General features: G+C 32.3%; 1 protein-coding gene across 1 annotated transcript; it reads right to left on the bottom strand.

Annotated features, from left to right (window-relative positions):
• Positions 1-355: 355 nt before the first annotated feature.
• Positions 356-2115, bottom strand: LOC105776848 (cytochrome P450 83B1). Its single transcript, XM_052621970.1, has 2 exons — positions 1165-2115; positions 356-1073 (listed from the first exon to the last, which is right to left on the bottom strand). The coding sequence occupies exons 1-2, from the start codon at positions 2083-2085 to the stop codon at positions 462-464; spliced, it is 1533 nt and encodes a 510-aa protein (XP_052477930.1). The 5' UTR covers positions 2086-2115; the 3' UTR covers positions 356-461.
• Between the last annotated feature and the right edge of the window lie 240 nt (positions 2116-2355).

Here is a 2355-nt window from a genome sequence, read left to right as displayed (position 1 = left end):
ATTGATTATCCTTTAAAATAAGGATATTTCAATAATTTACATTAAGTTGGTGTCGAGTTGATTTATGATATCAACTTAATCAACCATTTTATATTATATATATATATATATATTAATTTTGATATAATTTTAAAATTTTATATAATTATTATATTATAAAAAGATTTCTTAATTTTTTTGAAATTTATATATAGTTTTATTTTTTGGATAAATAATGACTTAACAATGCTTACATGGCTTGACAACTTTTAATATCAAGAGGTATTGAGTGTAATGATAAAATACATTATACCGTAATAAAAAATTTATATTTGAGTTCCAGAAATAACCTTCTTTATTATTGTCAGAAGAAATGTCCACGAATTTTAAAATGATTTAATAATTAAAATTCCATCTACCACAAAAATTAATTTTTAATAAATAAAATTAAAATGTTAAATTTTAATGACTAAATCATAGGATTAATCATTAATCTCCTTAGCCTGAAGGATAAGAGCATTTTTCTTGTGTGTAGTGAGACCACGTACGGCATCAAAATCTAAGTCTTCCCTGTTCATCCCATTCGGCATTTCCCAATCAAACTTGTACAAAAGATTAGCAAGGCCAAGCTCCACTTCTGCAACTCCCATGTGCATTCCAGGGCAAACCCTTCTACCCGCACCAAATGGTATGAGCTCAAAGTTTAGCCCTTTGTAGTCAATAGAGCTACCGATAAACCTTTCAGGACGAAAGTCTTGTGGATTTTCCCAAGCTTCAGGCTCTCTTCCTATTGCCCATGCATTCACATAAACTAAGGTTTTGGCAGGGACTTCGTACCCACCGATGCTGCACTTTCGACGTGTTTCTCGTGGTAGTAACAATGGAGCTACTGGTTGCAATCTGAATGTTTCTTTTATTACAGCTTTTAGGTATATTAAACCTTGAACATCATCTTCATTTACAAACCCTTTTTCCCCAACCAAATCCCTCACTTCTACTTGAGCTTTCTTCAAACACTTGGGGTTTTTCATCAAGAAGCTCATGACCCAGATCATAGTAGCCGCAGCTGTGTCTGTTCCAGCAATAAATATATCCTGCATAAAAAGGAAAAGTAAAAGAAAATAAGGTTGTATATACGTAAACTGTGAAGTTAACGATAGAAGTTTTGAGGGAAAAGGAAATGACCATAAGAATAGCTTTTATGTGATCTATGGTAGGATCAAATGAAAAATTATGATCCGTCCTTATCCGTAGTAACACATCAACTATGTCGTCTTGCTCTGATTTTAGTTTATTTGAATCAAGATGTTCATCAATGAGTTCTTGAAAGAAGGTATCGAATTCTTTAAAAGTTGTTTCAAGACGATTAAGAAAACCCATAAATCTATCCGCCCAACCCATGAAAGGAAAATAGTCAGTAAAGCAAAAGCTTGAAAGTATGGCTTGACTTTCTTTAAGCAGCCTATGGAACCTGCTTCTTTCAATTCCTTGTTCGTCATACCTCTTGCCGAAGCCTACTCTACAAATTATTAAACTGGAAAAGCACATTATTGCCTCACTCAAGTTGATAGGCTTAGAATCAATGGAGAATTGGCATATTTTCTCAATAAGGCGTGCAAGTTCGTCTTCTCGGATATGTCGATACTTTTGCACTCTGCTAAAGAGATGTACAACACAAACTTTCCTCATCTCACGCCAGTAGTGATTGTATGGTGAAAAAGACAAGTCAGAAGCATTGTAAGATAATTTGCGTGCAGCACATAGATTAGTCCTGCTGCAGAAGTCAAGGTCATGGGTTTTCATAACCTCTTCAGCCATTTTTGCCGAAGAAACCACAAGGGTTGGCCTAAATCCAAATCTCAGAAACATGAGGGGACCGTATTTTTGGGAGAGTTTATAAAGAAAAAGATGAGGGGCTGAGTTATCAAACATCAACATATGTAAGTGACCAATCAAAGGAAGACTTGGAGGGCTTGGGGGAAGACGATTAAAACTGCCATTGTTGCTAATCCTATGTTTTAGGAGAACGAACAACAAGAAGGGAAGAGCTAGAAGAAAGATACTCACAAACAGTGCTATTGCCATTGTAACTTCTTTCTGAAACATGAGAGAAAGTAGGTCCTTTTATCCACACTTTTTATATTTCTTAAATATTTGATGCACTGTATAAATCTCATAAAATATGAGTAAATAATAAATGATATCTTATTATTAAATAAAATAATAAATAATAAATAAATTTATAAATAAATACTGATAATTTAATTTAAGCATAATTAAATAATAATTAATTTAAATAAATATTAAAATCTTAAATTTTAAATTTGAAATTTTAAACCCTTAAATTCAAATCCTAAATTGAGAATATTTATTTTT

Source organism: Gossypium raimondii, chromosome 10 (assembly GCF_025698545.1).
Source record: "Gossypium raimondii isolate GPD5lz chromosome 10, ASM2569854v1, whole genome shotgun sequence".
NCBI classification, from domain to species: Eukaryota; Viridiplantae; Streptophyta; class Magnoliopsida; order Malvales; family Malvaceae; genus Gossypium; species Gossypium raimondii.
The sequence above is the reverse complement of the archived record's forward strand: the minus strand, read 5'-3'. Positions and strand labels throughout refer to the sequence as shown.